Source organism: Lathyrus oleraceus, chromosome 5 (genome assembly GCF_024323335.1).
Source record: "Lathyrus oleraceus cultivar Zhongwan6 chromosome 5, CAAS_Psat_ZW6_1.0, whole genome shotgun sequence".
Classification (NCBI taxonomy): Eukaryota; Viridiplantae; Streptophyta; class Magnoliopsida; order Fabales; family Fabaceae; genus Lathyrus; species Lathyrus oleraceus.
The window spans coordinates 155,775,149-155,802,974 of NC_066583.1; the positions used below are offsets into that span (position 1 = coordinate 155,775,149).

The 27,826-nt window shown below is 34.2% G+C and overlaps 1 protein-coding gene across 2 annotated transcripts; it reads right to left on the reverse strand.

The window, feature by feature from the left end:
* Window positions 1-18,127: 18,127 nt before the first annotated feature.
* On the reverse strand, window positions 18,128-23,550 carry LOC127079756 (uncharacterized). 2 transcript variants are annotated; one of them, XM_051020129.1, is made up of 8 exons: window positions 23,426-23,550; window positions 20,236-21,783; window positions 20,057-20,147; window positions 19,778-19,935; window positions 19,618-19,669; window positions 19,434-19,516; window positions 19,256-19,349; window positions 18,128-19,154 (listed from the first exon to the last, which is right to left on the reverse strand). In XM_051020129.1, the coding sequence occupies exons 2-8, from the start codon at window positions 21,136-21,138 to the stop codon at window positions 18,622-18,624; spliced, it is 1,914 nt and encodes a 637-aa protein (XP_050876086.1). In that variant the 5' UTR covers window positions 21,139-21,783; window positions 23,426-23,550; the 3' UTR covers window positions 18,128-18,621. The 2 variants fall into 2 exon arrangements, with proteins under 2 accessions (XP_050876086.1, XP_050876085.1); XM_051020128.1 differs by lacking the exon at window positions 23,426-23,550 and having other exon boundaries at window positions 20,236-22,323.
* Between the last annotated feature and the right edge of the window lie 4,276 nt (window positions 23,551-27,826).

Genomic DNA, 27,826 nt, shown 5'->3' on the forward strand with positions numbered 1-27,826 from the left:
TCTAGGCCAACAAAAGCATGCATATATGGAATCAATATCTCGATCAATCCTTTTCTTTCGGATACTTCAGCCGCGAATGACTCACTGTTACGCCAAGAGACACCATCAACAGATTCTTATTCGATTATAGTCTAGACAACGAAGGCCTATTTAATGGTATTGTCGGTCTCTTAGGCCTTGGTCCTCACCCAATCTCTTTTGTCCAACAAACCTCTCAAAAGTACCATAAAACGTTCTCTTGTTGTCTCTCATCCAGTTCTAGCATCGTTGGCCACCTCACATTCGGTGCCATAGTTAACAAATATGTAAAGTACACTCATTTGTCCACAGTCTCTCGTAGCAATTCCTTTTAAGGTCTCGACATAGAGGGAATCAGCGTCGGTGGAACTAAACTTCCAATTGCACCCTCTATTTTCACATCTAGTGGCAGTTATCAACTTTGGCACTGTCATGGTCGCCCCATATCGGCTATGCCAGCCTCCGTGATTCCTTTCGAAAAGGCATGGCTAGTTATCCACATGCTTCAACTATTTCACTTTTTGATACATGTTATGATCTTAGTGTTGGATATTTGTGGTTGTTGACGGATATGTGGCAACATTAGAATAAAGAAGGTGTTGATGAAGACCGTATTTGAAAATTTTAAAGTGTGTGAATTTTACATTAACCTTTTGGACCAATTCGCCTCCACCAATTATAGTATATTGGATGCAATTGAGATTAACTACGAATTTCCTTCTGGATACTTTGAATTCTTTAATATGAATTGCACAAAGACATTAAGCGTATCTTTTGATAATAGGCTACAAAAAAAAATGATTCCTACACTTCACTTATGCATAAATGAAATAAAAGATGATTTTAGAATGATTGAAATGGTGGGAAAATGGATGTGTATATTTATGTTTTCGTGTATTTTCTATTTCCCAAGTGTATCTATTTATAGAAAAATTGATGTCATTTGGTGAAGAGAAATCCTTTTGAAAATGAATTTTGGACCTATATAATGAACAATATAATTTTATAATGTTCATAAATTTTATAATTGGTGCAATGGTCCATAGGTAAAGGTTTGTGTTTATGACCAAAAAGATGCGAGTATGAATCATGTGTTGCTTCATTTTGATTTTAATTTGTACAACCATTGCTAAAATAAAATTTATTCAAAATATGACACGCATCAAATTCGAACTCAGGTCTTTGATGTAAAATAGACAATGCCTTACCAATAGGCCATTTGCTCAAAATTGAGTAATGAGAATAAAGATTGTTAGTTTGGACCATTTATCGATTCGTGAGTAATTTTGAAAATTGTAGTTTCTTTATTATAGATAGTTTCCATGTTTTACCAAATACTAATTATGCTTTCATTCGGGGATCATCGACAATTGATCTTCATCTCCCTTTGGATGAATGCGGGCATTACATTATGTTCCTTAAGCATGTCAGTTGAACCAAAGATGAAACATATTATTTCTACGTAAGTTTATGTTTAATTTATGACACTTTTAGTAATATTCTCATTAGCTTTATATTTATACTACCGTGTAATTTGTTTAAATACCTTTCAATATACAAAGTTGTGAAGCGATATCATATGTTGAACGAATATAGAAATAAAGGTCTGACCTATTGTATGTCTTCGGTAAGTGAGTTACTTGTGACATTCATTTATATATTGCCACATGTATGTGTCTTTATATATTAATGAAATGTTTAAATTTGTAGACGAGGAAATTGAAGGGAGAATACACATGTATTTTTTTTTGTCATAAAAGACATGTTAAACATTATCTTTGTTGTCATTATTGATTCTTGGGATCAATTTATATATATATATATATATATATATATATATATATATATATATATATATATATATATATATATATATATATATATATATATATATATATAACATTAATGTCTTAAGTTTTCTATTATTTCAAATTATGTGATCTTTAATTTCCAACATTTTCTTGTAGATGTTTAACGATCCTACACCATTCTCACAAGAAGACTTTAAAGACATTCGTACACGTTGGATGTTTTGCTTCAATGCACTTTATGGTTAGGGAAATCACATACGAGCTTGTAATATAAGTTTGCTATATTTCAAAGTTTGATGTAAATAATATTTAGGTTGGTTAAATTTTGGTATAACCATATTTTGTAATTATATGTTTGCTATATTTTTGGGTTTGATATAAATATGTTATAGTTGGTTACCATGATACGCGTATTTGCTGATTCTGTTGTGGTAAAATACCGCGTATAAAATACAGGTACACAAAAATGGGGTATATATGGAATAAAAAAAATATTAAAAAAAAGTATTTCCCCATGGTTGATTAAGTTTCCTATGGTGATAGATAGTGCGTCAATTATTATATATCATGATATGGCTGAGAATCATACCCATAGTCTTTAAATACTTCCACACAGTTGTATAAACCAACTGTTGTGATAGGTAACACGCGATCAAATTTATCATTTCGGTTACACGTCTGTGGTGAAAGGCAACATACTTACTACCACCTCATACCTTACCACGGTTGGTCAACCGTGATGATATCTCTTTTCTAACTACGGTGAAATGGCTTTTACATATTAGTGATTTTAAATAAATAAATAATAACAATCTTTGCATGTCGTCGGTGTGAATCAACACTACCTTTTTTTAATTATTAATTAGTTAAATAAATAAATAGCATCGACCCTAGGTGACGCTAACATTTAATAAATAAATAAATAAAATATAAATACAATTTATGGTTGAGAATAAACTAGCGTCATTCTAAACTGACGCTAATATTTTTATAATTAAATAGAAAAATAAAAAATAAAAAATAAAAAATATGCACATAATTCATTAGTGCTAGCATTGGTCATATGAGGCGCTAATACTTAATAAAAAATATTTTAAAAAATTAAATTAAATTGGGCTAGGAATGAATTTAGCGTTGATTCTTATCGATGCCAATATAAACGACAAATTAACAATTAAATATTAAATGGATAACCATGTTAGCCTCCACTTTTGGCAATGTAACAATGGCGCTAATAACGCCGATTTTGGGTGGACGCTAAATATTTGAGGATAAAATGCATTTTTCTTGTAGTGATAATGTTCCTACCATCCCGATTTTATTCTCCGAATGCATGCAGAACGACAAATTCTCATATTTTTGCTAAATCAAAGGTAAAAAAGTATGAATTTAAACTCTAAATTCACACAAACCAAACTCTTTCTCAAACTCAATTTCATAGCTTAAAGGGTTATTCTTTATATTACAATTCAGAATGTTCCCTGTTATAACAAACTAAAACATATACGAAATGAGAAATAATATTCAAAGGATTGTCCGAATATTAAAATTTTGAATCTTCCTTTCTACCACAAGCCAAAAGCAATTAAGAAAATGGGAACAACTACATAAATTAACATAAATCTTTCATTTGACATACATAAAATATGTAACATTGCATATATTTTCGTTAATCTAATATTGACATTACATTTCATCATCAAGAGTTGGTTGAGGATGTTTCAACATCTTTTGAATATTTTTCGGTTGATCTCGCAACCATCACATCCACCTTGATCGGACGCTTTGTTTTATAACAATGAATTCTACTCCATACAACTGTTAAATTTCCACCTGTCTTCAACTCAATCTTGTTGACCTGTATCCATGTTTTATAAGTGGTTAAGAGATAGATTGACCCAATCCCAATACGAGCGAGTGTTGTAACTGGTGGATGTACCATCCTAAACCCCAAACTCTTTAATTGTAAAATAATATGGATACTTAACTCAAATAACAGGGTGTCACGTTTTCTTAACATAAAACATCTTTCTCATAAATCATATTATAGTAGCGGAATTCAAAAACATCAATTCAACATAACTTGTCTCATAATACAAATTTAACTTCATTTCAAATTATCAAATAAATAATTTCAAACTCTCAAAACACAAATATAAAGACAACTCATCAAGGTGTAACACTATTAGAGCAACACACAAAAACTAAAATAAACTCGAAAGCAATAAACCATGAAGAAGGCTATTATGCCATCCTCAAACTCAACTCCACCTAAGGCTCCTCTACTGAGTATCTATACCACAGAGGTAAAGAACAACTTAGGCAACAAATCGGGGGTGAGAATATATTCAAATATATTAATGATGCATAAACAACAAAGGATATTAGAATTTATATCAATCATCAATCATATAAACCATTCACAATAATAATCAATCTCAAATATAGATATGTAGGCAATGTATTCATTTCCTCTACTCCAATACATGTGGTACCATCCTACAATATTGGACTGAAGTCCTATAACACTGGGTATCAGAGTTATATTACTAAGGGATCCTTGACACTGGACCGAAGTCTTACAACACTGGACTAAAGTCCTAAGCTAATCTCTGATATACATGTTTCATGACGCTACAAACAAATGCAAGTTATCTCCATCCAAACCTCCTACTGCCATTATCAATTATAAATCACAACACTGAATCTAAGTCCTTTAACATTGGACTGAAGTCCTATAACACTGGTTCTTCTTTGAACCTACAATATTGCAAATATAAGGCCACCGTAGTAGTTCCTCTATGAACTACACAATATCACCAATATAAGGCCACCACAATAGTTCCTCTCTGAACTACACAACTCAACATAATATATATAATTACAGCTCAACATAATACATATAATTATATAGTTACTCAACAATGCACGAGGACGGAAGGGATGAAACCGTAACTGTTGCGATCGAGTTGACAAAAGCGCTCTTATAGAGATACGATCTCTTGCTGTGTAAATGTGTGATTGCAGTGTTGCTGGACTTCTTCGATGTCGAACTGAGTGGGCATGGAGGTGCAATCTAAGATGAAGATGAGGCTTGAAGAAGAGGTGAAGATGGCGGTGAAGAAAACAACATGAATATGGTGATTGGTTTGAGAAGAAGATTGAGGGAAAGTGATGAATCAGTTTGAAGATCGAAGAAGGTGAAGAAGAATAATGAAGATTTTGTCTCAAACAGAATGTGAAAAGGTATTTATATCTTTCCGAGTTTGTTAGAAATTTGTTAGAAATCTAAATGAAATTTTGATCAAATGACAGTGAAATTCATTAATTTGTTAGAATTGAAAATCTGTTAGTTAGAAATTGAAATTTAAGTGAAATTGAAATTGAAATGCCAAAATGAAATTTGTTTACTAGTCAATTGAAAATGGAATGTTCGTTCAGTTGGAACTTAGTGAATGTTAAGTTAGAAGGTTAGTTTGTTTGTTTTAATCTAACTTCAAATGAAATTCATAGTTAGATCTAAATGCATAAATTTGTTAGCTGTCAAAAACTCTGTTAGATTTGAGACGATTTATGTTAGTAAAATCAATGTAATTATGTTATATTATTGAAACACAGTTAGTTTGGTTACTTTCATGTAAGTGAACTAATGAAGTTCTGTTATTTCTATTAATTTTCTTTCACAACCAATAGGAATTGGTTAACTGTTAGTAAGCTCGGTATGATTCTCTGCAATATGTGTTTGTCAGTTACCGTGGAGCTTTGCATTTGTGCAGGTTTAGTTTTATTATGTTATTTGGCTTGATCGAGTTCAACTCTAACTTCTGAACTGCTGTTTGTAAAAAAGTTGGTAATGGGGTTCTCGGTTCCCCGTATTGTATTTCTGCTATTTCACCGAGGAGTTTAAGTGTAACACCATGCTATTAAATGTTGCGGGTTCAATTAGTAAAAGTTTGAAATGATTGACAATTGGGTGCACCTTTTTTTTGCGACAGAGTCGTAGATTGAAGGAGATTTACAAATTTAAAATTTTGCGCAACGAAATTTAAATTTTTTCTGTTTTAGTGATCCTTACGAATGGGCATGATCAGTGATAGAATCGTTACCTCTTGTGGCGATTGAAACATTTGATTCATATCTAAGGAGCAATCACAAACGTTGAATGGTGACAACGCCTCTACTCAGTCCACACGAACGGATTCCTCCAGCCTCAGTGCTAGCTGTTACGAATGAAGGATTTGAGTGTGTGTGTGTGTGTGTGTGTGTGTGTGTGTGAGAGAGAGAGAGAGAGAGAGAGAGAGAGAGAGAGACGAAATTTCATCTAGTCAAATGCTTCTGCACAAGGGTTCTATTTATAGAACCACTTGTGTGGGATGTAAGTTAAAAATCTCACTTAAGTGTATATGGCCCATATCTTATGATATACCAAAATTACTTAAGCGCGTGGTACCTTACCATATTTCGTATTCTACTTAAGTGCACCGTACCTTACGATGATCTATAATTCACTTAAGTGCACTATATCTTACGGTGTTCCTTATTTACTCTATCTCTCATCAATCCATCCTTTTGTGTGTGACCCTGTAGGTTTTCGCGCCATTGAGAATTATATTAAATCATGTATTTAACATAATAAACGGTGAGCGATATCTAGCAACACATCACTGCTATCCAAGACACGAAAATGTCATGTGATCTGACAAATCCTTTTGTGATAATACATATGTGTACAATTACCCTTTTGCTCTTATGTGTATATTGAACACAAGGCATAAATCGTATCATCCTTGTCCAGTTCAATATTGGGCCCTTAGACATTAATTCTGTTATGCAGGATGAGTGAATCCCATCTAGGTCACTAATGTCCCTTAGCATGCTTCGTTGAGTATCCATCAACTGTCTTTATGGTCATCCGGTTACGGGCAATGTTTGATTAACAATAAGGCACTCGACTCTACATCTAAGGTCCATAGTGGTTTCAGGTCGAAGGGTGGTATACACCATTATCACCATAAGAATAACTTATGACATTTTACATAACATTCTATATAGTATTCTCATAGCGGGTCAATCCAGTATAAATATTACTCTTAATATTCATACCTATGTTTAAGACTTGATAACTCCTTATCCATGATCTATGAGATGTGATCATCAATCTATATACATAATAGTCTTAATGATTTAATGTTATCCCACTTCACAACAAAGCTCGACTATGGATACTTTAAGAATAATGTCCTTATGTATAATGGGATCTCATTATTAAGTCACACTTGGTACATTAAACTGACTAGCTATTCTAGGGAATTTATTAAACAAACGTAATAAAGTAAAAGTCTTTTATTATTAATAAATAATTCGATACAAGTACTAAAAGTATTTGCCTCTAGGGCTTACACCAACAATCTCCCACTAGCACTAGATCCAATCAGGCATACCCCTAATGCCCATAGATCTAGTATGACCATCATGCTTCTGCTGCGCAAGAGGCTTTGTCAGTGGGTCAACAATATTGTCAAGTGTAGGTACTCTACATATTTTCACATCTCCTCTATCTATTATCTCTCGAATGAAATGATAACGCATAATTATGTGTTTGGATCGTTGGTGAGATCTAGGCTCCTTAGCTTGTGCGATAACACCATTGTTATCACAATAGAGACCAATGGGATCCACAATACTAGGAACTATGCCAAGTTCACTAATGAACTTTTTGATCCAAACAACTTCCTTTGCTGCACTTAAGGCAACAATATACTCGACCTCGGTTGTAGAATCAGCAATTGTATCTTTCTTTGAACTTTTCCAGCTCACAACGCCACCGTTTAAGCAAAACACATAACCAGATTGCGATCTAAAGTCATCCTTATCTGCTTGGAAGCTAGCATCGGTGTATCCAATTATAGCAAGCTCTTTCTGACCTCCATATATCAATAATGAGTCCTTAGTCCTTCTTAAATACTTAAGGATATTCTTGACAACTTCCGAATGAGCATCACCGGGATCAGATTGGTACCTACTCGTTGCACTTAAAGCATATGAGACATATGGTTGAGTACATAACATGGCATACATGATAGATCCTATTGCAGATGCATATGGAATCTTATTCATGCGATCCCTTTCTTCCTTAGTTGAAGGGGATTGTGTTTTTGATAGACATAGGCCATGTTTCATAGGTATGAATCCTTTCTTGGAATCATGCATATTAAAGCGTCTCAGCAGTTTGTCTATGTATGTACTATGACTTAGGCCAAGCCTTTTTTGTGATCTATCTCTATAGATCCTGATTCCTAATATATATGTTGCTTCACCTAAGTCCTTCATAGAAAAGAATTTCCCCAACCAAGACTTTACTTGTTGCAGGGTAGGGACATCGTTTCCAATGAATAATATGTCATATACATATAATACCAGGAAGATGATCATGCTCCCACTAACCTTCTTATAGATACAAGGCTCATCTTCATTCTTGATGAATCAATATTGTTTTACTGTTTCATCAAAACGAAGATTCCAGCTTCTGGAAGCTTGCTTCAATCCATAGATTGATCTTTGTAACTTACATATCTTTTGGGCTTCTTCTGGTATGTCAAATCCTTCAGGATGTGTCATGTACACATCCTCAAGAAGATTCCCATTAAGGAAAGTAGTTTTGACATCCATCTTCCATATTTCATAATCAAGTTATGCAGCGATAGCAAGTTAAATCCGAACAGATTTAAGCATTACAACTATTGAAAAGGTTCCATCATAATCAACCCCATGAATTTGTTTATATCCTTTTGCAACCAGTCTTGCCTTATAGGTATGTACCTTACCATCCATGTCAGTCTTCTTTTTGAAGACCCACTTGCATCCTATAGGGTTAACTCCTATAGGAGGCTCTACCAAGGTCCAAACCTGGTTCGTGTGCTTGGAATCCATTTCAGATTTCATGGATTCTAGCCACTTCTCAGACTCGGGGACCAGTTACGGCCTCTTGGTAGGTCACAGACTCATCTTGATCCATGAGTAATACATCACCTTGATCAGTTATGAGATATCCATATCTCTCAGGTAGGTGACGTATCTTGCTTGACCTATGTTGGTCTTGTTCTGCATGAGCAACTCTTCCACAACTACTTGTGTTTCCTGCTCTAATTCCTCCATAGGTGTATCAATGCTTTGTAATTCTTAAATTTCTTCAAGCTCTACTTTCCTCCCACTGATTCATTTGGAAATAAAATCATTTTCTAAGAAAACTCCAGTTCGAGCTACAAACACTTTGCCCTCAAAAGGATTGTACAAGTAATACCCTATTGTTTCTTTAGCATACCCCACAAATAAGCATTTGTCAGATTTGGGCTCAAGCTTAGTTGAAATTTGTCGTTTCACATGAACTTCACAACCCCAAATCTTCATGTAAGACATATGTGATTTCTTACCACTCCATATCTCATATGGTGTCTTCTCAACCTTTTTGGATGGAACACAGTTAAGTGTGTAAGTTGCTGTCAATAGTGCATGTCCCCAAAAGAAGTTTGGAAGATCGACACGACTCATCATGGATCGGACCATGTCTAACAAGGTTCAATTTCTTCTCTCAGATACACCGTTCCATTGGGGTGTTCCAGGAGGAGTAAGTTGGGATAGAATCCCACACTCTTTCAGATGATCATCAAACTCTAGCCTTAAATATTCACCACCTCGATCTGATCGAAGAGTGTTAATATTCTTACCTATTTGGTTTTGTATTTCATTCTTGAATTCCTTGAAATTTTCAAAGGACTCTAATTTGTGTTTCATTAAATACACATAACCATATTTACTGAAATCATCAGTAAATGTGATAAAGTACTGAAAACCTCCTCTGGCTGGTATGTTCAATGGTCTACATACATCAGTATGTATGAGGGCTAAAAGATCATTAGCTCTTTCACCTTTTTCCTATGAATGAAGACTTTGTCATCTTTCCAATTAAACAAGATCTGCATGTCTCATATGATTCATAATCAAAAGAGTCCAAGAGTCCATCTTTATGGAGTTTGGAAATGCATTTCTCATTTATGTGGCCTAATCGACAAAGCCAAAGGTAAGTTGGATTTAACTCATTAGGTTTCACCCTTTTAGTATTAATGTTATAAATAGGCATTTCAAGATCAAGGACATATAGTCCATTGTTCATTTGTGCAGTAGCATAGAATATATCATTCAAATAAATGGAGCAATAATTGTTCTTTATTATAAATGAAAAACCGAACTTGTCTAAACAAGAAACATAAATAATATTCCTGCTAATTGCAGGTACATAATAATAGTTCTCTAACTGAATTATTAAACCACTGGGTAAAGTCAATACATAAGTTCCTACGACTAAAGCAACAACCTTTTCTCCATTGTCAACTCGTAGGTCAACTTCACCTTTCGCCAAATCTCTACTCCTTTTTATCCCCTGCACATTGGTACAAATGTGAGAACCACATCCAGTATCTAATACCCATGATGCAAAAGTAGATAAATTAATTTCAATAACAAAAATACCTGAAGTTGAAGTCTCTACTTTATTCTTCTTATCTTCCAGGTACTTTAGGCAGTTTCTCTTCTAGTGTCCGGTCTTACCGCAATGGAAGCATGTGTCTTCCTTTGCTATTCCTCCACTAGGCTTCAAAGTGGGAGTTGTGGGTTTAGGTTTAGCAACTTCGTTGCCTTTCCCTTTACCATCCTGCTTGATGGGTCTTTTGTTCGGTCTCTTTCCATTTCCGATATTCATAATGGACTTCCCTTTTGACTTTAGATTCTGCTTAGCAGTTCTTAACATGGCTAGTAGTTCAGGAAGAGATTTGTCCATATCATTCATATTGAAATTAAGGACAAATTGACTGAAACTATCTGGTAACGATTGCAAGATCAAATCAGTCGCAAGTTCCTTTCCGAGGGGAAAACCCAACCTCTCAAGGTCCTCCACATACCCAATCATCTTGAACACATGGGGACCTACAGGGTCTCCCTCAACTAAATTTCCTTGAAAAGGGGCTTTTGAAACTTCAAATCTTTCATGCCTTGCCTGCTCTTGATACAGGATCTTCAGGTGTTCGATCATATCAAACGCTGCCATGTTCTCATGTTGCTTTTGCAACTCTGAGTTCATGGTAGCTAGCATGAGGCAAGCAGTTTCATTGACATCATCAACATGCTTCTTATAAGCATCTCTTTCTGCCTTAGGTGTAGAACTAGGAGGTTCCTCTTCAGGAACAGGTTTCTCCAAGACATACAAGTTTCTATCATGTTTGAGGATAATCCTCAGATTTCGGTGTCAATTCAGAAAATTTGTCCCAGACAGTTTTTCCTTATCAAGGATTGATCGTAAAATATTGTTAGAGGTGTTTGTTGTCATGGTAAGCTACATGAAAAATAATGAAAATATAAGTATCACTAAAATAACATATTTAATTAGACCTTTAATTAAATATGCTCCCACTATTTTACTCAAAACAAATGACCTTCATCATTTGATTCAGAAAATCCCGTTGTAAGATTTTCTAGTGGATCGAGATCCACATTTCACTTTGTTTTAAGTCCACGTAGGTGGATTACACAAAACTAGTTTATTTAGGTAGGAACTCCTTCCAATTGTACCTAATACAACTCTGAAATATTTTAGTTGGGTGAATAATTCCTTATTCCAATCCATCACATGGATCATTTCCAACTCTTGCTTCTAAACGTATATAATCTTATTATAATTTGTTTAGTTAAGTTTGACCCATTGTTTTAGCAATTGGATATTACAATTATCCCATCACACCTTATTAATATAGAACATGCACCTTGCGTAGGAGAAACCTACATTATTCGATACTAGTCTTGATGAGTGCTAAAACTTGGAAAGCATAAACTTAATATTTAATTTGAGGGAATATGCAATTATTCTGATCTCACTGACTTATTTATCATATAAATCGTCTCTCACATGCATCAACATACATTCACATGCATCAACATACATATAAAATGAAACAGTTATGGCCCCTAGCGCAATTGTTCTCCCAAGCCAATGAGAGACCTAAGCTAACCTAATAACGATCTAAACTTCTCCAAGTAAGATCTTCAAGGTTGTCCTCCTTTGATGTTGTATTCTTCTCTTTCTTCATAACATTACATTACATAAAAGAAACTCGTTTTACATACGAGGGTGTGAGATGAGAAAAGAAGTTACATTAAGAGATTAAAAGAGAGACACGACATGCAGGTCGTATTTTAAAATCCCAAAACAAAATAAAGGAAAGCTAAGGCCATAACCGATCACCACAAGACAATAATAATAAACACATTATTATTAATTTAAATTCTGTTAATTAAATAAACCAAATTAAATTTCGGTGACTGATCACACTATGCAGAGTTAGCCGGGGTGGTTAGAGGCAGCGCCCCGACGCAAAATTTTAATGAACAATTCATTCGAAATCGACATCGATTTTTGCATCAACACTTGATACTTTAAAGCATAGCTCTTGCGCAGTCACAATCCTAATCGCATAACTATTTGATAGCACAACCCTTGTACCGATATGAACCTTGCACCAATTTCATACCATAAAACATACCTCGATTGTTAATTCAGTATGATTGATCAACACGTCATTGCTTCACCATACTTTCGCTGGATTCCGAAGCAAATGATCATTGATCGCTCAAAGGAAAAAAAACCATTAAGTGTTTCAATGAACAAAAGAGAAACAGTATATCATATACACCATATTTTGCATCAGAATTACTTATATCATATATATAACTTGATCGATCTCAATTGTGTAACCTATGGACGACCGATGCATCGCTGCTTCACCATACTAACGTCGGATTCCGAAGCATAGTCAACATCAATCATCTAAATCGTACACACATGATGCCAAATTTAATTACTAGTTTATTCTTTGATTCATTCTGTCTTTTAATCGTATAAATATAGAAAATACAGAAAATAAACAGCTATCAGATGCATGGTTCCGTAAGTGGCTCTGATACCACTGAAGAAGAATAACGATCCAAAATACAGCGGAATTTAAATTTTTTCTCCTTTAGTGATCCAAAACGCAGCGGAATTGTTACCTCTTGTGGCGATTGAAACCTTTGATGCAGATCTAAGAAGCGATCACGAACGTTGAATGGTGACAACCCCTCTACTCAGTCCACACGAACGAATTCCTTCAGTCTGAGTGCTAGCTGCTACGAACGAAGGTTGAGAGAGAGAGAGAGAGAGAGAGAGAGAGAGAGAGAGAGAGAAATGAAATATCAACTGATCAAATGCTTATGCACAAGGGTTCTATTTATAGAACCACTTGTGTGGGCTATAAGTTAAAAATCCCACTTAAGTGTATGTGGCTCATATCTTATGATATACCAAAATCATTTAAGCGCGTGATACCTTACCATATTTTGTATTCTACTTAAGTGCGTTGTACCTTACGATGTTCTATAATTCACTTAAGTGCACCGTACCTTACAGTGTTCCTTATTTACTCTATCTCTCATCAATTCGTCATTTTGTGTGTGACCTTGTAGGTTTTCGCGACATTGACAATTATATTAAATCACATATTTAACATAATAAATAGTGAGCGGTATTTAGCAACACATCACTACTACCCAAGACACGAAAATGTCATGTGATCTGACAAATCCTTTTGTGATAATACTTATGTGTACAACTACCCTTTTGCCTTTATGTCTAAATTGAACACGACATAAACCATGTCATCCTTATCCAGTTCAATATTGGATCCTTAGACATTCATCCTGTTACGCAGGATGGACAAATTCCATCTAGGTCATTCATGTGCCTCAGCATACTTCGTTGAGTATCCATCAACTGTCTTTATGATCATCTAGTTACGTATAATATTTGATCAACAATAAGACACTCGACTCTATATTTAGGGTCCATAGTGGTTTCAGGTCGATGGGTGATATACACCACTATCACCATGAGAATAATATATGACACTTTGCATAACATTCTATATAGTATTCTCATAGCTTGTCAATCCAGTATAAATATTACTCTTAATATTCATACCTATGTTTAAGACTTGATAACTCCTTATCCATGATCCATGAGATGTGACCATCAATCTATATACATAATAGTCTTAATACTTTAATGTTATCCCACTTCACAACAAAGATTGACTACGGATACTTTAAGAATAATGTCCTTATGTTTAATGGAATCTCATGATTAAGTTACATTTAATACATTAAATGGACTAACTATTCTAAGGACTTTATTAAACAAACATAATAAAAAAAAATCTTTTATTATTAATAAATAATTTAATACAAATACCAAAAGTATTGGTCTTTAAGACTTACACCAATATAGATAACAAAAATCTTACTGAAAGGAGGAGTATGGATAACTTAACAGTAGGATTTCCATGAGCACCAGTTACGAATCATCAAGGTAGTTAATGGATGCACTCTTGCTCTCTGTTGGATTCAAAGGGAGGAAAAGATGGCACTTGGATTAGTTATAGGACTTGAGCACTGTTGGAAATTATGCAGGGAGTTCTTTGTAGTGAAATCATGAAGATGCACCACACTTGTTTAACTATTGTAGCTGACTTTGTTTAAGCCTTAGCCATAAGGATTGGTATGTTGTGAATCGTGAATAAGGTGGAAAACTTTGTACTGGCCACATAAATTGCATTGAATGGAATTCAAATTAATGAAGTTTGAATTAATTGTGTATTAATTTTGAGTTAAAAGGACTTTGATTAACTTGTAATTTAAATGGAAATGAATCAAAGATGGGTTGTAAATGAATTAGGAAAAGAATGATTATTAATAATTAAATCGAATTAATGAAAGGCTTGGAAATGATGGATTTAAATGTTTAAGAAGCACAAATTTGAAATGTATTTGAAGATTATTTGAAATGGTTTTGTAAAATGCTTTTAAAGGTTAATGGATTTGAAATGAATCTAATTATTTAAAAATTGAAATGGATTTGAATATTAGTTTAATGGGATTAAATTGTAAAAGTTAATGGCCTTACATGTTAATTAGAAAGATTTCGGAAAATTAATGTCAAATGGTTTTGAGTTAACTTGAGATTAATTTGAAAAAGTTTTCTTGAAATGTTTGAATGTTAATCCGTAAATGTCATGGCACATAATTTGAAATGAAAATAAATAAAAAATGCATTAATTAAGAACCAAAAGTTAATATATTTGAGGTATAATATAAATGATCAATGTTATATACTTATGGAATGGATGGTCGACTTTGGTCAACTGGTTGACCAAGAAGTCAAAAGTTGACCAAAGTCAACTGCAAGTTAGAAACTAGTGATTCCTTGTATAAAATGGGCTAGTACCCAATGCACTAATGACTCGAGTCAACGACCTAGGACTAATGAATGAGCCGAGATTAAATCTTGAACCAAATGATAAATCAAGGACCCCAAAAGGTCAATGCAGTAATCTTGAAGTCACCAAATTGATGATTGTCTTGACATCCCGAGCAATAAGACATGTAAGCCAGAAACCTTTTTCTCAATGAATTAGGGTTTCATACATACTCAAAGCAAAATCAATATCTGAAGTCAAGAACTAGGGTTTTAAATACATAAATGAACAATCCTCAATCGCCAACTTTGAATCTACAGATTGACCAATGTCAGCATGAATGCATATGAATGAAGCATGAATATGTGCGGATGAATCTCAAGTCGTAGGTTAGGTGGAAAGTGAAAATGGTAGGGTAAATTTTAGGATACGACCCTTCTACACAAGCAGATTTTACACAAATGAATAACAAACACTTAAAGAAAAATTGTATACAAAAGAATGATAGCTTTTCACAAAGAAAATAACTTATCAAAATATTTGCGTAACCAGTGTTTTTCTTCAAGTCTCCCAGTCATACTTATATAGCACAAGCATATGACCGTTGGAGGCCAAAATGGTGAAAGCTCATTTGAGCGGGTGTCCACTGTTGGATGGAAAAAGAATGATACTACATACTGTCCTTTCCCCCACAAAATCAGTGACATGTGTGATGTATAATATTGTCTTTGCCCACGAAATCAGGTAGTGGAAAGGTTGTTCGTTTTGTACCATGTACTATTTGATCACGTTCCCATTTTGATCTTATCTTCAAATTCATTGACTTCTGATGAAAGTTGATGAAGCATGAGGTGAAGAAATAGAGAGTTGGATTTAGAAACTTTAGAACCTTTGGTCAGAACCTTGAAAATGTCAGTAGTCTGGCTTGAGATCTTCAATATCTTGATAATCCTCAGTCAGAACCTTGATAACTTCAACCGTCTGGCTTGAGATCTTTAGAATCTTCAGCTTCATTACACAACTTCAGAAGTTTGCCATTCTTCAGAAGTTAGGTGATCAGAGTCACGTCCAAAAGCATGAACTAAGAGAACATTGCAACAACAACATAATGTCTCCTCAAAAGCTTCTGATGAGTGAAACAACTCAGAAGCAGAAAGAACATTGCATCAGAAATATTTACGTCTTTCAAAACTTCTAATAATTGGCGCAAAAGTGGATTCAGAACACATAATTTAGAAACTGATGATGTTGCACACCATATATTCAGAATCAAAACTGGTTGTTAAAGCTACATAATAACAAACCATTAGGGTACGAAAATTATTCTCACACAAACACATTATTGTTAACATCAAAACTCAAGGTATAGATGCAAAACCAAATCTTGTTCTAACATTATTGTCATATGTATTATTTAGGGAAATTAAGGGAATAAAACAGAACATTAAATTAAGTTAAGGGACTAAAACTTGTATTAAGCCTAACTTTTAAACATTAGATAATTATGATAAATGGTTGCATTCTTATAATATGTTATCCAAACTTGTTTATAAATTATATGTGTAGTTGTACATATGTATTATTAATACATTTCATTTTTATTTTTTAATGATATTTTGAAACACGTTTTTTCAAGTTTAACTACTTTACTTTAAGCGACTTTGAGAGTTGTCGGTCTCACTGTAAAATCTTCAGTTCTCAGTCCCACCACAGTAAAGTCAACGCATGCATATTTTCCCTCGTATCCAACTATACACCAGAATATATATGGACCTAAGTGTCAATCTCCTCTCATGTGGATCAGTCTAGAAACAGACATCTCTTTCTTCACAAATACTGCGACCCGACAAAATATATCAAATAAAATATCCCTATCAAAGTCATGTCAATGTTTTAAGCTTGAAAAATCCTTACAATGAATCGTGCGTTCCCATGTATCCAAGAATGTCTTGCAAAAAATAGGAAAAATCTCATCAATACGAAATAAAAGAATCATACAACAATATCTAAGAATAGTGTGATACTCTACTGGTGACATGTGTTTGCATAGCCCATCAATAGTAATAGCAAATAGAAAATTTAGAAATTTTTTAAGCATGCGTTGCTTCCAAACAACTAAAATTTTTATGTCGTAGTCATAACAAACTTTACGTTCATGTCTCGAACACTTTTACAAAATATACCACTTGGCAAAACATGTCGTGCTTTAGAAGGGACCATGTTCTTGTTAGTAAAATTGATAAGGTCATAAAATTTGAAAGCACAACACTAAGAGCATCCAAAAATCTGTCGAAATCAGAGTCCATGTCATATATCACATTGTCTTTCAATATATGATTAGTCCCTAGAAGACACAAACTATATAAGGAAGTCTCTAATGTTAAGTACAAACTTAATCTCCCAACTCTAATGGATAAAGAAGTCACCAGGCAAAATGACTTTCACCAACCTCGATGTCTTCAACTGTCATTCACAATTATTTATCAAACCAAATAATTGTTTTCTACATATTTAGATTAAAAAACAGTTTTATCAAAAAAAAATGAAATAAAATAAATATTATTTAAATTTAATAAATAAATAAATAAAAATTAATGGAAAAAGTAAAAAAAGCTAAGTTTGTATTGTAATGGGAACGTTGCTGAGGATCAATACTTGCATTTGTGTTCACAAATTTTACCTCCTTTACATATTTAATACTTTTTATATTGTATTTAATACTTTTAAAACAATATAAAAGCTAGCCTTATTTTTGGTCAAGAAAGCTACTTTGTCCCTTGATTTCATCCACACTCAAAGCCATCATTCTTGTTGACATACTTGAATTCAAACCATGCACCCTCACATCACTTTTTATCTTACTTAACACAAAAATGGATAATAAACAACAAAAACAAAAAACTAAAGTAATCATAAACCATTTATTAATAAAAAAGTATTCATAAACTATATAGGCTTGTATCAAATCATAACTTGAATAAATTTTTTATAAATCTGTATTGTATAAGTTAAATGATATTCACACAAAAAAATGTGCAGCAAAAAAAGTAGGATTCTCGTGGCCTAACTCTAAAATAAATGTACAGATCCTCAAAAAACATGTGAGAAGGTTTGGCATCTAACATGAACTTTTACCTATGACCAAAATCCTACTTCTAGGTTCTACCTCAGCTCAATGCTTCAATTTTTCCCAAAGTTATGTTGGGAATCAAAGGCCTTGGCCTTGAAGTTGAAATTGAAAACTTTATAAATATGTCCACCTTTACCAATCAAAATGAAAACAAAATTCAAATAGCTTTGAATTCGAGAGTGTGTTTGGATTCCGACGACAATATCACGATGAAACGATACCGCACATCAGGAGTGAAGCTCAAACTACCTGTTTCACATTCACCGCGTGTCGTCTGAGTAAGGTTCCCGTGTTACCAAACATGTTCGGGTTAGTTACCTTCTGAGTTCTAAAGCCTAACAGGAAATCCAAAGTTGTGAAATGTCTTGATGGTTCCATCAAGACCGGCTGCAACAACCGAGAGTCCCCATGTGTCTGGGACACGATTCTCATGCCATAGATCTTTAAAAGATAGCTCCTCATGATCAAATTCAATTTCCGAAAGAGGTGAATCCCAACTGGGAAGTTTCTCTTCGGGCCATGTCATAGAACGTCGCCACGAACCATCAATGGAGAACCAACTCCCAAAAGAAAAACGTTCCGACTCTCTAAAACTGGGAGCAGCCACTAATTCGCGTTGCTTTTCAGAAGAATAGTTGACAAAGTCGCTGAAAGAGCAGCTTCTTTCTGATGTCATGCCTGACCAAGGTATTGCGACAGTAACACCCTTGGAGCGAAAGTGCTCATGGGAACTAACTGTTTTTCTCTGTTTCGAAAAATAATTTCCCGAGTCGTTGAAGTTCCAAATATACACACGAGAGTCTTCGCCAACTGAAATTATGTGATTTCCGCTTGACGTCTGACTTCCTGACATTAGAAGACCTGCAAATTTTAGTAGTATGATCAGCCAACTTGGAATGTAAGAGCTACCGATTTTCACAACGCCAATTAAACAATTCAAGTATCAAGACTTGACACGCTACCTTTATATGTCTGAACAAGTTCAGCATCTTCGAATATTCTAACTTTGGAATCTCGTGATGTGATCATTACTCTCCGATGGTTTTTATGAGAAAACTGCAACAAATTCGGGTATTATAAGGTTAATTAACTAAATAAATAGCATAACTCTTTGGCAGTGAAGAGTTTCAAGAATAAAACCTGAATGTCAGTAATCTTGTTGCTAGATGATCTCTTCTTCTTTCCATTGACACGAATCTTCGACTTATGCACAAATTGTTTCCCTAAAACCATAAAATCCAAATCAGGAATCACTTTCAATTCAAGTCACTTTTCTTCTTGCATTGTGTTAATAACTAGAAATGATTATCGCATAAGTAAATACCTGAAGATACATAAAAGCGGCAAATACCACAAAGGGAACCGACTACAAACCCCTGCATAATTAAAAAGCAATAAGTTCAAAATCTGACCGAGTTAAGCTACCAGAAATGCAACAACTAAAAAAGACGCAATTCTGGAGAGTCGAGTATTCATTAACATACCTTCCCATCTGGCTGATAACTTATAGCACTTATGACATCTCGTGTGTCGGCCCAGTCAACAACTCGCTCTTCATGTATTCCCCATATTCGGACTTTACCATCTATGGAGCCACTTATGAAGTAATTTTCATCAACCGGGTTGAATTGAATGCATGTCACTGTTTCCAATTAAAATAGATACACTGTTATGATTATACCATTGGGATAAAGATGTGCTAATACTTGCAAATACATTAATAAGTAAACAATGGTGAAAACAATTGAAGACTTAATACTTACCATAATCTTTGTGATGGAAAACTTTTAAACATTGATTATAACCAATTTTCCACATGCGAACTGTTTTATCCATAGACGAGGAAAGGAGCGTCTGCAACATATAAATTATTTCAAATTACATTTGATAGAAGTAGCAATAGCAATAGCAACAAATAGAACTTATAGCAAGTTAAACTCACATCTGAATCAGACCAAGCCAAATCCACCACATCACTGGAATGACCATATAGTTCTTGAAGCGGGGACTCCTCAATTTTGAGAATCTTACTTGGAACAACAACGGGGGATTGACAACATTTCTTCGAAGAAAAAGACACGCCATGTTTCAATTTGCTAACAGCGCTAACTTCTTTAGCATAACAAATACTAGACGCATTCAGCGATGAAACATGCCATATACGAACAACACCATCTTCGCCTCCAGTTGCGAGATACTGGCCCCTAGGACTAAACTTCATAGTCCAAATTAGACCTTTGTGTGCTCTAATCTTTTGTCCACCATACACAGCACTAGACTCATGATTCCAGCTTTTCTTATTGTGCCTTACATTGATTCGGCAAGTTTCATCCGTACTCGCATTACTAAATTTTGATCTAACTATCCCTCCAGCTAGCTTCCCACTGTTAACAAATTGCCTCCACCAGTTTCTCTTTTTCTTTTTACCAATATCAATAACTTGAAATCCCTCTACAATCTCAGCTTCTCTATTTCTTAGCCCATGTAATTCCTCTCCTTGTAAATTTGCATCGGTTTTTTCATCATCATCATCATCTCTGGACTCAACCTCAGAAGAGGCTTCCTCCATTGAAGACAAAACGCAATCATTCGATACTGCTTCACTGCAATCCATTATCCTCTCGTCGCAATGCACAATTTTGTTTTCAGAGCAAAACTCAGAAGAAGTATCAACAAAACCCATCTCTTGTAGGAAATTTCCCTTTCTTTCCCTCACACTAAGAGGCTCACTAAGCCAAAACTCAAACCCAAAACATTTGCTTGTCAAAAGAGAGTCTTGAGAAGGTGAAAAACAATCCAATGCATCCAAGAACACACCATTATCTCCTTCATCAGAGATCAGCATATCTTGTAATACTCCTCCTCACACATGAAAATAGAAACCTTTCCCCTTTCCTCTACAACACACCTTAAATATCAATCAAACCAGCATAGACCAAGTACGAGGAACCTCAGAAAACAACCAATGATCCCAATACTTAAATTAAAAAAATAATATCAATATTAAAAAAGTAATCCCAAACCCCAATAAAATAAAAAAGAAGGAGAAGAACCAAACTAAAAATGAGAAAAACAAAAGTGCATGAGTGTAGTGAATGTTAAGCAAGTTGAATTGAACACCGACCCTCCAGTTAATAAGGATTTCAACAAACCTCAGTGCAGTGAACCAAAGCAAGGAAGAAAAAGAGAGGCGTAGGTGGCAGTACCCTGGTTCAAGACACAAGAGAAAATGGCGGAAGAAGAAAAATACTTGTCTCTTGTTATGCGAACAAAAAACAGCCTCGAGATTTGAAGGGTTTCGGGATTGAAACTCAAAAAGAAGAAAAAACACAGAGTCACGCACGAGCGACAAACACGAACGGCGCGACCCGAGAAACGAGAAACAAGAAGAAGCTACTACTTCCACTACTACAACTCTGTCTCTGTAACAGCAACAACCACCACCATGGTTTTTTTCTTCTTCTTGTAATCCTCACTCACCTATCGCTATCTGTCATAACAACAACAATAACCAAAAAGAGAATTTCAGTGTGATTAATTAACTTAATTAAAAAATAATCACGATATTATTGATTCATGAATGATTCTTGTTAGCTTAGTGATTAAGACGCATTAATTAATGAATAACGTGCGTTATTAATAAATAAATGAAAAAGAAAAGGAGTAATTGGTGGCATGGGTAGAAGAAGAAAATGAGAAAAGAGTAATGAAAGAGAAAGCGATGAGACGAAAGAAGAAAGGGTCTAATAGTAATAGGCGTTGAGATAGAACCATAGTAGGTCTAGTTATTACAGCAAAACATTACTACTACCACCACACTGCGTTGCACTTAATTCCTTGGGCTTTGTGTTTCTGTCTTAATGTTATTACTCTCATTCATGCTACTCTACTCACTCCTATAGACTACTCTAGACTTAGTTGGCACTTTACTTCATTTTCTCTTCTCTAATGGCTCCTTCTAATGTGACCAACTATTTACAGCTCTCCTTCTAATCTGACCAACCTCATGCAATCAATTTTCACAAACAAAATAAATTAAATTAATACAAGTGATAAGATGGATCATGTACTATTACTATAGTACATCATTATCAGCGTTTTAGCATGGATCGAACCTTCCAAAACATGCCTCCGCTATCACACGTTTCATCACCCTTTTCTTTTTTCTTTTTTTTTAGTCTTTACGTTTATTGCTCTTTGCTAATTAATGTTATTTATTTATACAATAAAAATAATTTCTATTGGGTCAGGTTAATTAAATAGATTGATTTGATGGAGAGAAATATCCGTGGCTGGTGCTTTTCTAGTTCCTACCCGTAGTGTAGGGTGAGAAGCTCCTTTCAATTCTAAAAAAAAATTGGTGTCATTATGTGCTTAATGCATGCATATTAGTATTACTAGTATTAATGTTGATTTGTTATTGGTATTAAAGAAAATTAATACAGTACTACTACTAATTAGGGATAATTAGAATAAATTTTCTTCCTTCTAAATTTAGATAATTATGGTTATAATAAAAAAATTTAAATTAAAGTAATGACTACAAATGTGGATGTATTTATCGTTTGTCCAATTTTCAAGATTCGTTACTTTTTGAACAAAATTTGTTTCCGAAATTTGAAAAGTATCTTAGGCATGTTTAGCCTAAAATGAAATCTAACATAGCCACCAGATTTTACTGTTCCGTTGAAAAATGTGTGACAATTTTCTTACGTACTTTTATTCTGACTTCACAATTTGAAAAATCAATCAAACACTAATGGACTAAAGTGAAAGTCAAATTTTAGTGCATTTTCATATCACATTTTATTTGCAGATTAATTAGTATCAATATGTCAATGTGAACTATTTGTTAGTATTAATTTTGTTTCTCCTATCATAGAAATGCATTATTAACGAGATTTTCTTTATATATATATATATTTCTATCACAAGAAAAACAAAGGAAGAAAGAAAGAATACAGTAATGGGAAACAGATTGAAAACAGGCACAGGAAACCCAACAGAGTAAGTGAAATTCACAAATAAAAGTTTGCATAAAAATTGGCATTCATATAAAATACTACAGTAGTACTGTAGAAACTATGAGAAAATAAAAAAACATAGTAACAGAAAGTAGTAGTATTGTTAACCTGGACCCCAACAAGGCTTCAATCCCTTTGCAAATTGCAATCGGAAAACACGTAACAAGACGGTGTCGGAATTGATATTTTCTAAGTCCTAAATCTATAATAGTAGTTGCGTACTGTTGTCTGTTGGTCTGCGTGTCTTGAGAGAGAGAGATGGGGGAGAGAAGAATATATTTATAGGAATAGGAATAATTTTAATGTAGCGTTATCCATATAAATAAAATGTGAAAAGAGTATATTTTGATCATAGAATCAAATCATTCATAACCGGGAAAAAATTAATAAATAATTTTAACAAAATTGAAGTGCATAAGTTTAGATTAAAATAGAAAGGAATTTGTATTCTGATGGAAGATGTTGTCTATGTAAGAATGGAGCTGGGCTACATATGTGATTAAGCTGGTTATCAATAATATTAGATTTATTTTTAAGGCTCAAATTTTACTTTGACTTTCAAAGTCCTAGGCACTTCAGTAATTCTCCTTCATGCTATCTTTTGGTTGGAGGCTTAAGGAGGAATGTCTATTGTAATGTCTAATCCAAAATATTCGTGAAGGAGTACGAAAAATATACGAGATCCCGTCAAAAGTCAAATATTCGTTAGATCTTATCGGATAACTCCCCACATCTCATGTCAGGTAAGATCGAAGTTGTTTTAACCATTTATCATATATAAGTCTAACGATCAGTCATTTCAAATATTATCTTACGATCACTCTCAAACTACTTCTACGATTTTATTAACTTGGGTGTTCCATAGTTCACCTTGTAGGTTCTCTCCGCTTTGTTGCACCAAAAACTTTCGATGCCGCACCACGAAACCTTTTTCCCTTGGCATTACGTATTTTTTGTTCCACTTCAAAACAATGGCACCGTTTGTATGAATCGACATTTGATTCCCTTGAATTCCCGCGAAGACCATTGTCTCTTCACCGCTACTCGATCGATCTTCATTGTACTATAGCTCTTAGTAAATTATGTTAAAACTATAGTAATGTCAAAATCCACTCGACTAGCTAATCTACGGAACATCATCGTCGTTATGACAGTTAACACTCTTAATCTTCTTGGAGAGACTCTACCTTCTCCAACAAAAGAAGCATATTCACTCATAGTAACTTCTCTTTCTATTCTTACTCCTCTAATTCTAGTTTCTTCGACCATCGGCTAAAGTAGTTTCCAAGTTTTAGCAATCTTTCAACCTCGTCACCAGTTTCTTCAAGGCCAAACTTTCAAACAACCTCCACCGCAACCACTGATCTCTTGACAAGAGACGCTTCAAAACCTCCAAAAACTCCAAGTCGGCCTAGGCATACAAGGAACGAGTGAACTACTTAACATCATATACAACTTGGTGCAACAAAAAAACTCACACTTCTTTTCCGAAAGACTCCTCGAGATTGAGAAAAATATGCAGTATGTTCCACATTGAGACCACTTAATGCGCGAGGCGATGTCGCGCAACAAGCATGGAACTACACACCAATTGATCCACGTTGATACAAATTATCCACGCCGAACGACTCTTACATCACCAGATCCCCTCCAACGTCGAGGACCTTCATCTCCTCTTCATGGTTTCGAGGGTAAAGGTAGTAGTTGTACTCCTCCAAAAGAAAGGCATCCCTAACAATCATCCCCCATGTTACTCCCATATGAAAGACAAACCCGATGAAGAAACATAAAATTTTGGGAGAAGAAGGAACATACTTTCCAAATGCATTGTCATAGTAGGATCCCAAAATCCCTTGAAAACCTCCTAAAGTTTGACAGTTATGATGCGATCTGGGATTTTGACAAACATGTTGAACACGTAGACATAATACTCGAGTATCACCATATTCAGGATGCACTAAAATGCAAATTGAAGAACTGATTAAGAAGAGAAGGCTAACCTAACACATAAAATAAGATAGCCGAAAATCGAAAGGATAATTGTGACAAAAGGAAAGAATATAGGAAGCGAGACGAGTCCCCAAGAAAGAAGCAATCCCCTCTCTAGGAAAATACATCCCACAAAAAGACGATAAAAGATGTTGTTGGACAAGTGACTTCAAGCACAAAAGGGGGTGAATTATGGTGTTTAAATTTCGCGATTACTTTTATACTTTTCTCGATTAAGATCGTGATAATCGTATTAATATTTTCTTAAGAGTAAATGGCAGCGAAAATAAAATAAATAGTAAATAGCAGAAAAATAAGGAGAGTAAGGGTTATAGAGATTGCACCAAAGAGTTATCCAAGTTTGGTCGAACGTTGGCGAGTCTCCTTTATATAGGAGTTGAAAACCCCAAAATAGGAAATAATCTATGGGCTAAATTAATGAGTCAATAGATTGGCACAAAACTCCAATCGATTGGCCAACTCATTTTTAATTGATTAGCAAGACCAAAAAAGAAATATTAGATATAGAGTCGTTGCAAGTCATTAATGCGTTGTCATAGTTGATTGGTTAATTGATTGACTCTTCTCCAATCAATTGGATTAATGTGCCAATCGATTAGCCGACTCAGGAAATTTTTGTCAATAAATTAGCACAAGTTACCAATCGATTGGTTAGTTAAAAAATAGTTTGAAAAATGTTTGGACAACTTTTTAATCACTTGTCTTGGCTTAGAAAATAATTTTCAAGATAAAAACATTTGAAAATATATTTTTAGGTGTGTGTGTGTGTGCGCGCGCGCGCGTGAGTTACCTTAGCACTTATAAGTTACTTCCTTACTTTTACAATACTCTGGTCATTTAGACAGACAAACAAATATGACTTGGCGAGTTTTCACACTTTATCTGAGGTTTCAATATTCTTTTCTATATTGCTTCTAATCATATAAGCACTTTGATCTTGAAGTCTCCTTTTGTTGAGTCCTGAGATGTTTCTCTATTTAAGTCACCATCATCAAGGTTTAAATCCATTTCCACCAACTTTAATTATCGTTGTCGTCATCAAAACATCCGAGATAATCTTTTGTGAGATTATAAACTTTATACCTACAAGCACATAGATTCATATATATAATTGATACCAAGGGGAGGAATAACAATAGTGACAAGGGAGAAGAAGACCATAGAGAGAAACATCAATTCATATCTTCAATCACATAAGGTCTTCCTGATCAAAGAACCCTTATAAAGGTACAATAAAACAAAGGATTTTGAAGCTGATGGCGATTATTGAAGAGGGAGGGATAACCCCTGAAAGAAATTAAAGACACCTATTCTTAGGTTCAAGAACAACGAGAAAGTGGGTGGTATCCTAAATCAAAATATTCCTCTAGTCATAACAATAACCACAATCGATTTTGATGTGTCTAAAATCCTCATTGACTGGGGAAGCTCATGTGACATCATGTATGTGATGGAAATTTAGAAAATATACTAAATGTATCGAAGCAATAAAATTTACAAGTACATATGTGTAGGGATTGTGTTATTTTAACAAAGCAAATTGCTCGCTATTGAAAGTAAATTGAGGGGTTTTCAAGTTTTAATTTGGTAAGATAAAATGCATAAAGAAATTGTTGGAAAACTTGATCAAATTATAGGCGATTAGGTCTTATTTGAATCGCATGTATGTAAGTGTTGATGTTGGTTTCTAATTGCCCTATATTGATTACTCAATAGTTACAATGATTTAACGCATACGTTATATCCAATTTTTTGGTGTATAACTCACTATTCTAGACTACAACTCCTTAATTCCTTAGGTCTGCTTGCTAGCTAAAACATACGATAATTGGAATGATAAACCCTAAGTCACAACTTATAATCTCTTATTTCTAATCTACTAAGTTGAATAATTACTTTATATTTGATTTGTAAGGTTATGGTCAGTAATCGATACGAAGTATGAGTTTGATATATGAATTAGTCAATGCATATAAATCAATTGACATAAAATTAACCGAATAATAATGGTGAATTAAACAAAAGTGCAAAGAGTACAAAACGCAAACATATGATCCAACAGATTCATACATGTTCATCTAACAAGCCCTAATAAAAAAAACTTAGGTACTCATACTAATAGGTATCATAACTAAAGTAAATAAGAAGCAATACATGAATATCTAGTTAGAATTTGGCTTTTGGTGATGAAAACCTTTGCTTCATAGCTCCAAAGCTGGCTTCATCAACCCTTTTTTCTCCTCTCTTTTTCCTATAAATAACAAAAAAAAACATGTGGTAGAAAAAGCGACTCATCACAGTGTGATGTAAAGGCATTGTGGCTGAAATATTTACAGTGGCTAGAACTTTTTGTTAACTTTAATTTGCAAAAAAATTCACCTCAATCGGAGTTATGAAACTCTAGATATGATCAAATTACTCGACAAACACCATGATATAAATTATGTTGAAAATGCTCTTTTCTTCACAATTTATCCACTTTTTTTTTTACCTTTTTGC

Excerpts from the sequence above, each read along its gene's own strand:
- LOC127079756 (XM_051020129.1), bottom strand. The coding sequence starts at position 21,138 with ATGCTGATCTCTGATGAAGGAGATAATGGTGTGTTCTTGGATGCATTG. Across the intron at positions 20,148-20,235 it reads TGGCTTGGTCTGATTCAGAT|ACGCTCCTTTCCTCGTCTAT; the intron begins GTGAGTTTAACT and ends TATATGTTGCAG. Across the intron at positions 19,350-19,433 it reads ACAAGATTACTGACATTCAG|TTTTCTCATAAAAACCATCG; the intron begins GTTTTATTCTTG and ends AATTTGTTGCAG.